The 12016-nt window shown below is 37.1% G+C and overlaps 1 protein-coding gene across 5 annotated transcripts; it reads right to left on the reverse strand.

The window, feature by feature from the left end:
• Window positions 1-241: 241 nt before the first annotated feature.
• Window positions 242-11713, reverse strand: LOC147043990 (prostaglandin E2 receptor EP1 subtype-like). Of its 5 annotated transcripts, none has more exons than XM_085934016.1 (5): window positions 11404-11713; window positions 9536-9631; window positions 2950-3204; window positions 1333-2259; window positions 242-939 (listed from the first exon to the last, which is right to left on the reverse strand). In XM_085934016.1, exons 4-5 carry the CDS (start codon window positions 2209-2211, stop codon window positions 667-669), a joined length of 1152 nt encoding a protein of 383 aa, XP_085790142.1. In that variant the 5' UTR covers window positions 2212-2259; window positions 2950-3204; window positions 9536-9631; window positions 11404-11713; the 3' UTR covers window positions 242-666. The 5 variants fall into 5 exon arrangements, with proteins under 5 accessions (XP_085790142.1, XP_085790141.1, XP_085790140.1 ...); XM_085934015.1 differs by having other exon boundaries at window positions 9553-9634; XM_085934014.1 differs by having other exon boundaries at window positions 9540-9634.
• Between the last annotated feature and the right edge of the window lie 303 nt (window positions 11714-12016).

Genomic DNA, 12016 nt, shown 5'->3' on the forward strand with positions numbered 1-12016 from the left:
AAAAAATGGCATGCTAAGGCCGCATAATTCCTTCCCGAATGTGCCCCCCCTCTGCTAACTACTATATTTTCATGATGTTACAGTGACAAGAAAGGTATATATTCTAATTAAATTAGTATTACAACTGGAGCAGTTGAGAATAAATACATATCTAATAACTTGAAGAAAGCAATAAATCAGATCGATACAGGTGTTTTGTGTGTGCATGTGTCATAAATATTCTGACATTTTGATTTCTGTTTACTGTTTATTTTAAGAGTTACAGAAGAGAGGGTGAACACATTCCTGCCACTGTAATACACAAACATACCTGTACATTTTCCACACACATGCACATCTTCAAAATGAGGTAAAATCAAAGTGTTTTACTTTGGTCTTGAGACATTTAATTTACACAATTCACATTTTTTTTCTTTCTGACTTTGTGGGATAGTCTTCATTTTTGACAAAACTTGACACATTATATGTTTACTTCAACAGATCATCTTGAATTAGATTTTGTTCTCATAGAGGACAAGCACAAACATGTAGATTTTGCATTGACGATACAAACTTGCCAGTTTCTTACAGATTCTAAAACACAAACAACCCGAGCAGACATATTTACATCCTGACCAAGATGAACACAGGCCATGGGTTGATGCTAAATAGCACGATGTCAATCCCTTAAATCTTAACATTGTTTTTTTCTGAGTTCTGAAAGGAGCTGACATCCCATCGGAAAGAGCGAATCATGCTTCCCTTCAAACTGGCTTTTCTTTTAGTAATCCTGTAGATCTTCTTGAGGATGGCACGACGCAGCAAGATGTAGACCCATGGGTCCAGGATCTGATTACACGTAGCCATCCTAACACCAGTCATCATTAAGGCCCTGTAAGTGTCCCTGTCGGAGCCTAGGGTGTTGCTGTAGGACCGGGTGGCTGACATCAATCCAAAAACCTATTCAGACAATTAAAAACACAATGTGAGGTTTGTTTATAGCATGATTGCCAATTTCGAACATTTTCAGAAAACAGAAACAAAGAAATAAACAAGAATTACGCTGATTAATATGATTGAGAATCTAGACAGACATGAAGAAAAAAAAATATCAAGCATACTGTTACTTTTTATTGATAAAAAAAATAAACTTATGCAATGATGCAATTAGGCTAACTCGACCATTCAAGCTTTCACTGCATGATCTTCAAATTTAAGAGAAAAGAAAACAAACATTTGGTGCACGCCTACAATGAAATGAGATCTTTTTAAGCCTTTACAAATCTTTGTTTGATTCTAACCTTTGTGACTGTTGTCTCAAGTTTCTGAGACGTGTATTTGGCTGCAACTCACCAGCAGGGGGCACCAGCAGATGCACGAGGCCACCATGATGCCAACCAACTGGACCACCATCTCAGTATCATGGGACGTGGCCGAACTGCGCTGGGAGCTGGTCTTCTTTTTGATTCTGGCTCTCACTAGGGTGATCCCACTGATGGTATTACACAAAAAGGCCACAGCTAGTGAGCTGAATGCCAGTCCAGAGAACAGTGTCACAAAGGCCAGATCTGTGGCCCGGGTACCCTCCATCACCCTGATAAAGCACCACGTGCCCGGGTACTGTGGCGTGTAGGCTCCTAAGCTGAAAAAAGGCAGGAGAGCCACACATAACGCCAACAGCCAGATGAGAGCTAGTGCCATCTTGGTCCGTGCGTTTGTGACCAAACGAGCATGCAGCAAAGGCTTGGAAACACCCAAGCATCGTTCAGCGGCCATAGCGCAGCCGAGGAAGAGCGGGCATAACCCGAAGAACACCATGCAACACCCCAAAAATAGACAGGAGACATCTGGATCGGTGATGAGATCGCCTTGAAAGCTGCAGGGAGGGTCAGCCAAATTTGCAGTCTCTTCTGAGTATCTTCTTAAAACCAAGGCTCCATTGATGACATGCCCAGCCAGATCAGTCGCCACCAGAGAGCTCGCAAAGAGAAGGAAGGTGGCCTTTGACCTCCGCCGAAAGCGGGCGTATGCTTTGGCAAGGATGATAAGCGCCACGACGTTAAATACAATTCCAAGCGTCATGGAGATGCCGGCAGCTGTGGGATTCGTTTGTGGATGGCTGGCATTACAAAATACGGGCGCCGTTTCTGTCTTCTGCACTATTGCGCTGTCATTAGAGGGGGGCAGAGTGGTAAAAATGCCAGAGGAGTTGTGACGCTGCATTGCCAACATTGCTGCTGATCTTTATGTCTGATGCTGTTTTCATTGGCTGGGAGGGTCCTGGGAGGGGGGGAAGAAAAAAAAAGTGGATTAGCACGCTGAAAGGATTCATAGAGTAGCCCTCAGTAGAGCGGAACCTTTCATGAAGGTTAAACTGTTTGCAAATGTGGGAGAGGAGGAGAAAAAAAATGGTAATGTCGTCATGTGTGAGTTTTGTCCAATAACATTGTGGGAAGTGGCAGTTTATGTACTCTGCATCGTGTGCTCTGACAAGAACAAAGAATTCATAGAAAAACACAAAAGAAAATTCCGTTACTTTTGTATTCAGGGAAATAACATGCAGATAAGACTCCACTTTTTGTATTTTGGAGATGGATAAAGCAGTTTGTTGAAATTATATTCAATTTGCACTTTGATCATAATTTGAACCATAATTAATATTTTTTGTTTTTCAGGTAAACGAAAATCAAAATCGCCTCAACGATTTGGAGCTTGGCAGAAGTAATAAATGGAAATATGGACACACCACGCAAGCTTCACTTTATCTCCACAGTTTTGCTTTCTTTACAAAAGCTTTTGCAAATAGCATTTGTAGAATCATTTTAATGCACCCCTTTTCCAAATATGTCATGAATGTGTGAGGGTATTTTAGATTTAAAAATAATGTGCAATTAAATGCATGGCCAAATCATGAGTCATGCTCATCAAAAAAAAACACTGAGAAAAAACATTACAATAAATTCATCCTACCTTTAAGTTAAGAAATCCATAAATTCCAAGATTCTTTTACTTTGACAGTGTGATTCATAGTCCAAAATGTAACAATCATCCTTTCCAAATATCTCCTTTGGTAATTCCTCACATTGTGTCCCCTTTGCCGATTGCTGTTGGAGCAAGTAAGTCTCTCAGTGACATTGCACAAGCATGTTGTCTGCTGTTTGACTGTGGCTGGCTGCTTTTATATGTGGGAGCTGCAGAAAGCCAACATCACCTCTGGGTGTCTCGCTTGAAGGAAAAAAAACAAGAGGAGAGTTAGAGCCTTTAGTCTTGACGCCGCTTGCAGATACATAATCATGAGAATCGTCAGAGTGAATTCCAGCGTGGGTTTGTGATGTTAAGACTACAGTGATAGTTCAATTCAAATCTAAACACATGGATCACATTATGGTGTCACTGGTAATAAAAGAAAAATAACAGTACATAAAAAAAACATAATAGCAAGTCCATCGCTTAAAAAAATAAATAAAAACAGTTTCTCATCATCTTCTAAAACATGTCTAGGTTACTTCAAGATTTAATTGGTGTGTATGTGAACCTGGAATTGAATTGTGACCATTCAAAGTGATCTGGATTCATCTCTCCCATAATCCTTGAAAATAAATAAATAAATAAATAAATAAATAAATAAATAAGACTTTAGAATTTAAAAGACTTGCTTTCATAAGGCCTATCCCTTCCCTAAGGCAACTCGGAATGATTCTGAGGATGAATCCCTTTGTTGTCTGTTCTAGCTGAAAAACCACAAGAGCATTTGTGAACAGCTTCTTTCAGAGGCATTGGTGTTTTTTTCCACTTCCACTTGGAAGCGTCTCAACATTGTGGTCTGTGGCGACCATCATTTGGAATAATAATAATGAACTTCCACAAAGGTCGGCCAGACCGCAGCTAGCTGCTGATGATGTTGACGACATTGGGATCTAACAAGGAGGAGAAACGCTTGACATGAAACAAAAAAGGAGACAACTTGGAAAGTTATCAATTATTTTCTGCACCTTACGGTAAGTACGGAATGAAATAGAAGGATAAATGATACGGTAAAAGAAGAGCATTTTTTTTTTGCACACTTTTTTGACAGGTCCTGCAATTGATCTTTTGTTTTAATTAACCTGTCAAAACAGTGCCGAGATTCTGCATACACACACATGAAATGGCTGAAGAAAAAAAAATGTATTTGTCAACCTGACAATCCCAATATTTTAAAGCACATTATAAAAAAAAATTAATAATAATAAATGTGCAAGCATATACAATGGACTGATTTAATGGACCTAAACATTATGTCATTACCTCATTAAATACCCACATGGATTTGAATTGTCACCTTTTACATCGAAATATTTTTTCCCATTTGTCGCGGTCACCTTTTTTGAGTTCACCTTTGATTCAAACACAATACGAAGGGATAGCTGGGCAATTTGACCAGACATGACCTGCAATAAAAGTGATGATGCAACCACAATAAAATAACTCCCCATTTTGCAACGAGAGAAAGCTGTCAGGAGAAGTAGCATGGGAGAATCTTCAAAGGAAGGCATTTGGCCAGTAAGGCAATGATCCCATCAAATTCTGCCAAAGAAAACATACTGTAAAAAATGAAGGCTGAGTCATTTGATATGCATACTTGACAGTCGGCATCGATTTTATGGACAAGAGCAAGGAAAGCAAGTAAAACGGCTTTCTTTGGAAGGATGATTGTAAAACATGTTGTCTGTCCCTCCTCATATCTAGATTAGTCAAGTTTGGGAGGAGAAAAAAAAAAGGTAAACAAATCTTAAATTACTAGAAGGATGATGGTTAACACAAACACAACATACTTATGAAATTAAAAGATAAAATGTTACTGCCCTGATGATACAATAGATCGTCTGTCAGTTTGAATAAATTCACCAAAGGAGACCTTTTCCATCCCATTAAAACACATAAAATAAAAATTTAAAAAACATAAAGGGATATATATATATATATATATATATATATATATATATATATAGTTGAAAAATCTTTTTTTAACAATAATTATAACATTATAATAATTATTGTTAAAAAAATGTTTTAACTCTCTCTATATCATTAAAAAATATTTTTTGAACAATAATATATTATAATAATTCTCCTGAAAATGTGACAAGTGATCGCAAACCAAGCCAACAGATGCGTGTTTGTGGTTATGGGGAAAAAAAATAAAATAAATACAATTCTGAGGAACTAAGATGAGATTAATTTCTTAACTTTTATCATCAATGTTCGCTGTGGCTTGAACCACCGCTGTGGTTTCCTGCACAAACATGTGCGAGACATGCACTGAGAATGCTCAAGATGAAAAGTCTCGATGAGACACTCAAGGGAGTTGATTTCAACACTTGAGATCTTCACAAGGACCTTTGAAGGACAAGTTCACCGCTGCTTGCTTCCATACATGAGAATTTACAGCACTCAACATAAACACATACTTCAAGAACACACATGCAAAATTGTCGTTTTATGGACTTTTTTTCTGTCAACTGCCAAATTTTGTCCCTCATTACAAAAAAAATTAAACCATGTGATCATCAAGTTGACAACGTACTTTGATTTCTCTTCTCATCTGCTCAAAGATACAGAAACTGAATGGAAGGGTCTTTTCAAGGCATGCCCAAATTTGGTCGGTGACAAAAAAAACAAATCATGTGACTCTGCTTCACGTCAGTCAAGCTTGACTATGCCGATATAAGATATAATCGCCTCTGCTTGGAAAGAGCTGCGGTATTTAGGCTGCCCACATTATCATTCTTGCTCACGGTTCAACAGAGGAGACCTGTTATCATCTAGTCAAAAAAAAAAAAAAAAAAAACACACACACATCAGAGATAAGTCATGTAACCCATCACACACACAGACACACAAGTAAAACGCAATACCATTTTTCATGACTAGTGTAAAACCTGATGAGACAAATCATTATGATCATAAGATTAATAGGACAGATGAAAACAAGGTAACATTATTTCTAAATGATGGCAATAAAAATAAAGTCTACAACTTTAAAATGGTCGAGTAAACAGACCTCTGCCAAAGAGCATACTCCCTCCATTCCTCTAATTTAAAAATCACCCCACAAGTTTTTGCAAAATCAATACTGACATGAAAATCAACTTGTGGCCTCTCACTGAGTTGTAAAAGTGGAAAAAAAAAGACCTTTTGGAATGTGTCCTGCAAAATTGAAGTCTTTTTATTTTATTTTTTTTAACACTCAGTATTTCCATATGGCGTGAAGTCACTGGGCAGCTAATAGGCAAATAAAATAGCATAGCATGCCAGTGGCGCAATGCCTTTTCTCATCAGTGTAGGTGTTGCATAATTTAAGACCTCCAGTAAATGTTCCAGTTGCACTCCAAGACCGGACTCGGTGACCCCTGACCTACAGAATTAAAAATTTGAGTGAAAGCAAACTTTCAGAACATAAACAGTAAACACAGCACTCAGTGTTAAAGGTGAATGTGTCATTTTTGATCGTAGAGCCCCTGGTTTCGGAAAACAGCAGGCTAAGCTTACACCTTGCGGGAAATCTTAGCCAATGTTTATCCAGCACTTAACCGTGTTGAATAGTAAAAGGCATCTTGATGTATAGCAGCTCCTATCTTGTTTTGAGCAAACATGAACGCTGAGCATAGAAGCTGCATAGTCATCATATTTGGAGTGTTGTGATAGAGACTTGCTTGTTTACTTTTTTGCTGGGTTAAGATTTTTGAAGACCCCAGAGAGATAATTCTACAGACTGCCTTGAGAACAGAAGTAAAAAAAAAAAAAAAAGCATGGATGAGTGCATTCCTCACTCGGATAAGATCATGTTTGTTTCGACTTTTGGCTGCTTACATGTTGGAAATTCACCGTTGAAAGTATTTGATGGCAAAAAATGAGATTTGGAAATTGAGTTTTGAATGTCAGTCAATATTCAGGCTATGTTCATGCTGGACGAAGCATTATTTTATTTTATTGATATATTTTATTTCATTTTGTACATTTAAAAACTAAAATGAGAATATATAATAATTTCCCATGAAATCATAACTTATAATATCACAAAGAATTGAATTTCTGACATGTGAGAGCAATTAGAAAATTGCTAGCTGCATGTTGATTTCATGTTTTTGCTGCACATCTGCTTGTTTCATAATGGACCGTCATTTCCTCAGCATACCTGAACCCTAAAAATAGCTCATGGAGAATAGCATGGGTGGCACATTTAAGTTGTAAAATATTTTATTAAGCCAAGGGGAGCTATAAAAAAAAAAAAAGGACTATTAAAAGTGTCATTGTATGAGATCACAATGAAGTCCTCAGTGTCTCATTGACTTCAACTCAGTTATTTTCTGCAATGTGGAACAATAAGTCAGTCAGTCAGTAACCTGGTTCCAAGATTTTTTGGACTGATAAAAGGGGAGTTGGAGGAATCACTCAGCACATTTTTTTTCTTCACTCTCTTTTGGGCTTGACAAGTATGCCTCTTGGAGCCTCCAGTCAAAATCACATAAAGTACTCAAAATATCTTCAGAATGAAGGGCTAAAATGATCAATTTGGAAACTGTTGCTGCTTTATTTACTTCATCTTACTAAAATCTGAATACAAATCTTAGATTTGGGAAAGTTGTGCATAGAATATATAAAAGGCTTGTCTAGTGCTTGTGAAACAAAAAAAACAAAAATAAAATGAGAGAGTTGACGAGTGACAGAATCAGGGTGGAGTCGATCCAAAAATCTCAAACCTATTGTGTTAAAAATGTTTTTTTAAAGACTTATCTCAATAAAAATAAAAATTGAAAGAGCCATTAGATGACATCGTGTTATTTCAGTCCAACCCTTCTGCTGTAAAAGGAGGAAAAATATGGCAGTTCAATTTAGGTCAACAGGCAACTGAAAACACTAAATGCAGTCTTACCATGGAATTGACCAAAAATAAAAAATAAAATTCTATCGGTTATAATAACAAATGTGCCAAAGTTCCATAATATTCCTCCCCAATTGCAAAGTTAAAACATGATGTCCAAAAGAGGCAAATCTTTGCAGAGAAGGAAATGTAATCCGGGAAAGAAAGTTCAAGATGACTCACTTGTCTTAGTGAATAAACTTAGTGAACACTGGTTGTACTCTTAAATCTATTTGTTTATAACTGATGATGTCAGATATAAGCCTGACTGAGATTATTTTTATACGACCTACTACAAAGAATAAACACATTTTCTAAAGGATTCTGCAAGACGGCCAGCCGTTATAGTGATTTTTTTTTTTTTAAGTAGTGCATTTCTTCAATAAAAAAAAAAATGTATCGCTCCAATTCAAAGATGATTCAATTTAATTCCGCGGAATTTACGGTTCGGTTAATAATGAAAACACAAATATCGATGTGCTTGAAATAGATGTAGTTATTTTCCTTGTTCTATAAATACATGAAGAAAAAAGTCAATCTGGACTGGTGACAGCATTGGAAGTCTTCACACATTGATGACAACAAACACTCACGCTGACTCATAGTTACAAGAAAGCCAGTCAACCTTTGCTGCTCTCGGTGGAATGGGTGACATCAACCGTGATTAGATCCATTAAAAACTTGCTAATGTATTTCCGGCTACAGGAATTAAGATCCCGGCCCAGATCCGCTTATAAGTGGTAAGTCAATACCTCAGCAAAATGGTGAACACACCAATAACTTTTATGTTTGACCTGAAATCACTGCATAGTACAAATACTTTCATACTTTTTACTTTGGCAAAATATGTTGAGGAACTTTTTGGACAGTTACAAGCATATTTTTTTTTCCTCATCAAGTGTTGTACCATCTTAAAATTCACAACTTTAAATCTGAAAAAAAAAAAAAGATTCTTATTGTGTTTGTTCATAGTAGAGCAATGAGAATATGTTTTGTTAGCATAAACGTTGGCTAGATCTTGGTTTAAAATAACAAAGACTGACATGAAAAATGTTTTTTTCTCAGTTAAAGCACTATGGAGGTTAATAAAAGAGGAAAGCTGTTTTGTGGCGGACATGCCAAGTTCGCAAAAAGGGAATTGTATATACAATAGTTGACTTGACCACTTTATACAGCCAAAATAATATTGGTCCAAGGATAGAGCCTTGAGGCACTCTGTAGTCAGAAGACATTTCTCCTGACTTCATCCTTCATCTTAATTCATATTCAATGAATTAAAGGCTGGTGGCTTTTATTCAAGTTGAATCAGTTCTTCAAATTGTCTTTTGTTGTTGTTTGAAAGAAGTACTGTTATCCGCACTTCTATTTCTGTCCGGAATGCACTAAGTACTTCTATCACCTTTGCTTGCAGCTAACATTTGGCTCATTTCCCAATCTACTCCATGTCCTTAATGCATTTATGGAGTCAGTCACCTCCGTCCATTAGACGAAACATTTTAATGGTTTAATGTAAGTTGCTCTGTTTGAGTGCCCCAAATATAAATTCATCATATGAACCATTCATTTGATTGTATTTTACTTGTCTTTAGTCAAGGACTTACACTATACTGTGTTAGGATTCAAGCAAAATATGAAACATCTCAGCCCACTCACATACTGTTGGAGTTTACCATGATAAATGATGACTGGAGGTTCCTGGAGAAGATCATCGATGGACTTTTTGGCCATTTCTGCTCAGTGTTTCAGCTCCTTCTGAGTCAGACATAAAACAAACAAAATGGATAGACACGATAAGCCGGAAGTTCTAAAATTAAGTTAGCTCCGAAGAGAAAGCGTCATTCATCAAACACTGGCTGCAATCAGCCTCTAAAAGGACTCTTCTTGGTCATTTCAAAGGAAACAGGTTGTAATTCTTGTAAAACTCACATTGTTTATTTCAATAAAACTGACCTTGAGTGATGCTCGATTCTGTGATTCTCCATTCCATTGGTTCAAAATTGGACGGCAAATCTGACCCCATTTGACCCCTTCATGTCAAATATAAATATCCTATGTTTCCTTCACTTAACCCAGCAGGAGTGCATTCTTCTTGGGTGGTTTGCGTTGAACTTTTTTAAGCAAACAATAAGTTTAATTGGAGCACCCATGTGACAGCAGTCCGCTCCAGAGATTTAATCTTCAAGGAAGACGAATACTTCCGGTTTGACTTCTTATCCAAATGATCGACTTTGAAAACCCACAGTCAAAAAGGAAATATGAATTTATCAAGTGAAGGAAGTTCTGAATGTTTGGCAGTATATGTGTAAAAACATGGAGCTGTAATATGCAGTGATGTTGAAAACATTCAATAGTGTAATTTGATGGGCAGTAAGTGTTCTGACCTTGCAGAAGCATTATGTGGCCAGAACTTGAGTTGTTTATACATTCAATTTTATGAGCGTTTACTCTGCCAGTGCCAGCACATTTAATGAGTCCTCACATTTCCCTGTGTGAGAGTTCACATTTAGTGGTTTCACAAAGTCAACAGCCCAAATCTGCATTCCTACTACATAGACGCTTTGGTATTCTTACACTGGAGGATATTACTTGAAAAGCACAACTCTTTGCTATTTTTTTTTGTTCCCAAAGGTGTTTTCATATTGGCGGGTAGATAGAGAAACATCCCGCAGCTGCAGCTGGAGCAGCGTGGTTCCACTCATCTCTTCTTTTTAAAGTCCAAACTAAATATCCAACAGTGAAGGACTTCTTTTCAGAAAACTATAAATAACCCATGTGGTACTTAAATACAGATGTCCGACCGGGAGAACCACAATTTAGTTAAAAAAAAAAAAAAAATGTATTGATGACTTTACATTGAAATGCTGTTTTTTTTTTTTTTATTTATAATTTGCCAGAATAAAAAAATAAAATGAATAAATTATCTCATCATATAATGCTCCAAGCAACACTTTTCAGAAAGTCCAAGCAAAACAAGCAATCTTGATGCCCAGCTATTTTCTTTTCCTGGAATCTTTCAAGTCAAACGACAGAAATCGATGACGGAAATAAATCAAGTCCATACATGAATGAAATAAATCAATAAAGCCTCGGGGGAAATCAATGAACGGTTTGGGGAGTCAGACATGCATTTGTGTACAGCTCCTCAATCATTGATGAGAACATAATTGCTTTTTCTAAAGGCACACGCAATAAGAATTGATCTCACAGGGGCATTGCGAGCCTTTGGATAAAGGCGGCTGATGTCATTAGGTATGAGGTCAGTTCATTGAGGTCTAAGCCAGCGAGTAAACAACTTCAAACGATGCCCTCAATGCACACGCGATCAATCGTCTTAGTCATAACGATGCGTCGCGTCGTGTGTTGCAGAAGTCGCTCAAAAAGGATTTGACTCAAAATGTAAATTGAACATAAAGAGCAGATGGTGATCTTTTCATAATCCAAAAGATGTTAATTGCTTTTTTGCTTACTTTGAAATGAAACTCCAAGAAACAATCACAATGAAATAGAAAATGAGCACACACCTGACGTCATTTCAAGACCTTTCATTAACCCCGAATGAAGTTCCGATGATCCGTTGGTCCTCTTTCTCGGCATATTTTTTACTTCCAAGGCCAAGTTTGGAGGTACACGTTGTTACATGTACTTAACAGCCAGTACTTGCTGTGGTTCCTTGTTGTCGATAACATTGGCCTATTGGCGGCCTTCTTGATTCGTTTGCTTCTCATATTTTCAACAGTTTTACAGGGACATCCAGTTCTTGGTAATGTCACTTAAGTGCCGTTGATTCTTCACTTAATGGTGACTGTCTTCTTTGTGTTGCGTGGTACGTTGAATGCCTTGGACTTTTGTTTGCATCTACTACAACACACCTGATTGAAATGATCAGCTCGTGAGCAAGCTCGGAAATTGGTATTGGCAAAATTTTTTTTTTTTTAAATTCAAAATTCTCTCATTTATTTGTAATTCCCCTCAAAAAAATTTTTTCTTCAATTTAGTCATTGGCAGACTTATTTTTAAAGCGTCTCTAGCACAATAATCTGCCATTTGGACAGGGGTGTGTAGACTTTTTATATTGTGCATAATGCTAATGCCTGCCAACACAAGATCTCTGCTTTAAATTACAAAAACAATTAA

The sequence above is a fragment of the Syngnathus leptorhynchus genome, chromosome 16, assembly GCF_054491065.1.
Source record: "Syngnathus leptorhynchus isolate UIUO chromosome 16, UIUO_Slep, whole genome shotgun sequence".
Lineage (NCBI taxonomy): Eukaryota > Metazoa > Chordata > Actinopteri > Syngnathiformes > Syngnathidae > Syngnathus > Syngnathus leptorhynchus.

What these genes read in the sequence shown, in the direction of transcription:
- LOC147043990 (XM_085934017.1), bottom strand. Translation starts at nt 2,211, where the DNA reads ATGTTGGCAATGCAGCGTCACAACTCCTCTGGCATTTTTACCACTCTG. An exon ending in TCTGCTGGTGCCCCCTGCTG is followed by an intron (nt 940 to 1,332) that starts GTGAGTTGCAGC and finishes TTGTCTGAATAG; the next exon opens with GTTTTTGGATTGATGTCAGC.